General features: G+C 47.9%; 1 protein-coding gene across 1 annotated transcript; it reads right to left on the reverse strand.

Moving 5' to 3' along the window:
• Positions 1-224: 224 nt before the first annotated feature.
• On the reverse strand, positions 225-1217 carry LOC147419920 (uncharacterized). The gene has a single exon (XM_086505535.1). It carries the CDS (start codon positions 1173-1175, stop codon positions 225-227), a length of 951 nt encoding a protein of 316 aa, XP_086361661.1. The 5' UTR covers positions 1176-1217.
• Between the last annotated feature and the right edge of the window lie 675 nt (positions 1218-1892).

The raw sequence follows: 1892 nt of genomic DNA on the forward strand, positions 1-1892 counted from the left end.
CTAGGACAACTTCTAGTAAACAATGGACCTTAAGATAAGCTGGGACTAGGCAAGCAAACATGCCTCAACTCATTAATGGTAAATGGTTTGCAAGGATAATCTCCAAGGTCATTATGCCTAAATCATCCATTTAACGGGAGAAATCTCAATGTGGACCTAAACCCGTCTCAATAAACGAGGACTGCCGCATTCGGGCAAACAATCCACCTTCAAGTGAACTATGACTAACAAAGCAAACATGCAACACCAAATGTAATAATAAAGCATGATGCAATAATATGTAAACTCGAAGGAGTGGCCATGGTACTCACATTCTTTTCATAGCCTTCGTCGATTCGCTGCTGGATGCAATCTATGCGCTCTTTTGAGGATGCGAGGTAGGCTGCCATGCGCTCTTTGACAATCTTCTCAACAAACTCTACCTTTGAGACTCTTCTAAACTCAGGCCTGAGCTTATCCCACTTCTCAGTTGCTGAAAGACGATGAAGGCGCTCTGTTTTTTTCAGATTTAATGCAAACTTCCTATCTCTATCCTCGAAGCGCATCTTCGCTTGCTTGTGCCATTGTGCACTATCTCTTGCATTTGGCTGTTTTTCTCTTGAGCCCAATTCAACATTGGAACGCCTACCTCCCTTGCGAAGAGGAATGACCACATCAAGCCCATGCTCTATCTTTAGATGCCTCTCCATCTGCAATTGAACCAACTCAAAGTGGAACTGCTGAGGGCAATGATCGCTCACTCGACATTGCCGTGCAAGCCTTCCATCAGGAAAGAAGACCTCAACATATGGCAAGGGTTCAACCATGGCTGAGGATGCACCAATGCCTCTATCTCCTTCTCCCTTCAAAGAATCCATATTGTTTTGCGCTCCGTTGCCCACCGTCTCGACACACGGCTGATCCCTCTTGCCTTCACCAACTTTTTCTTTATCAAGGTTCTTTTCGTTTTCCTTAGCTCTTCCAGCCTTCTTCTCATCCACTTCGTTTTCATTATGATCAGGCTCTGCAAACATGCCTTCCAACTTCTTTCTTAGGCGCAGATTCGCTGATTTTGGTGTCTCCACTTGGGCCATATTGCCTGAGCATGGAGAAGGCTGATTCTCCGTTTGCTTTAACTCCTTCTCCCTTAGCCGAGGGATACAACGAGGAACTTTTACAGGCGAAGCCTCCCCCATGCCCCTCCCGAGATTTGACCCATGCTTCTTCGCAACTAGCTTCTTTGACTGCACCTCTTGATGTGGCCTTCTTGGCGCTATAGTTTTTCCTGTGGTGCAAGCACCATAACGGACAAGCAGGACGACTCATGTTGGCAAAAATATGCATGAAGCAGAAGGCATCGGGACACAGCTCTCTCTCTCTCTCTCTCTCTTCCACACACACACACAAACCTGCTGCCCGGTTCTCTACAAAATTGTTGTTGTCCGTGGTCTCATAGAAAGTGTGTGTGTGTGTGTGTGTGTGTGATGCAACATGACAAGCAACAGACGATAAAAACATATTTTCTTGGAGGTGGTTTTGGGGCGGTGTCACACACACACACACACACAACACACACACACACATACCTGGTAATCTCGCCTACTGTCCCAATCTGTACCTACGCCACAATCTCCACCTGGATCCAATCTTCATCTGTGTAGATTGGTCTAGAGGCCCCAGATGGCTCGTCTAACGCAATGCAGGCCCTCCCTCAGGCCCTCTCGCATCAGCTAGCAGCAAAACTCCCTCTGCTTGAATGCCCTAAACGTAGTCACTCACCCCCCATCCTCGGGCTTCCATCCTCATGCATGCGACGTACGAGGTATCATGAAGTGCAAGCCGCCCACCTCAGACCACCCCCACCACCATTTGCCACTTGGGACTCCACCTCAGCCCATTCACGCCACGTTTCG

The sequence above is a fragment of the Adiantum capillus-veneris genome, chromosome 29 (assembly GCF_014529385.1).
Source record: "Adiantum capillus-veneris isolate H3 chromosome 29, ASM1452938v2, whole genome shotgun sequence".
Classification (NCBI taxonomy): domain Eukaryota; kingdom Viridiplantae; phylum Streptophyta; class Polypodiopsida; order Polypodiales; family Pteridaceae; genus Adiantum; species Adiantum capillus-veneris.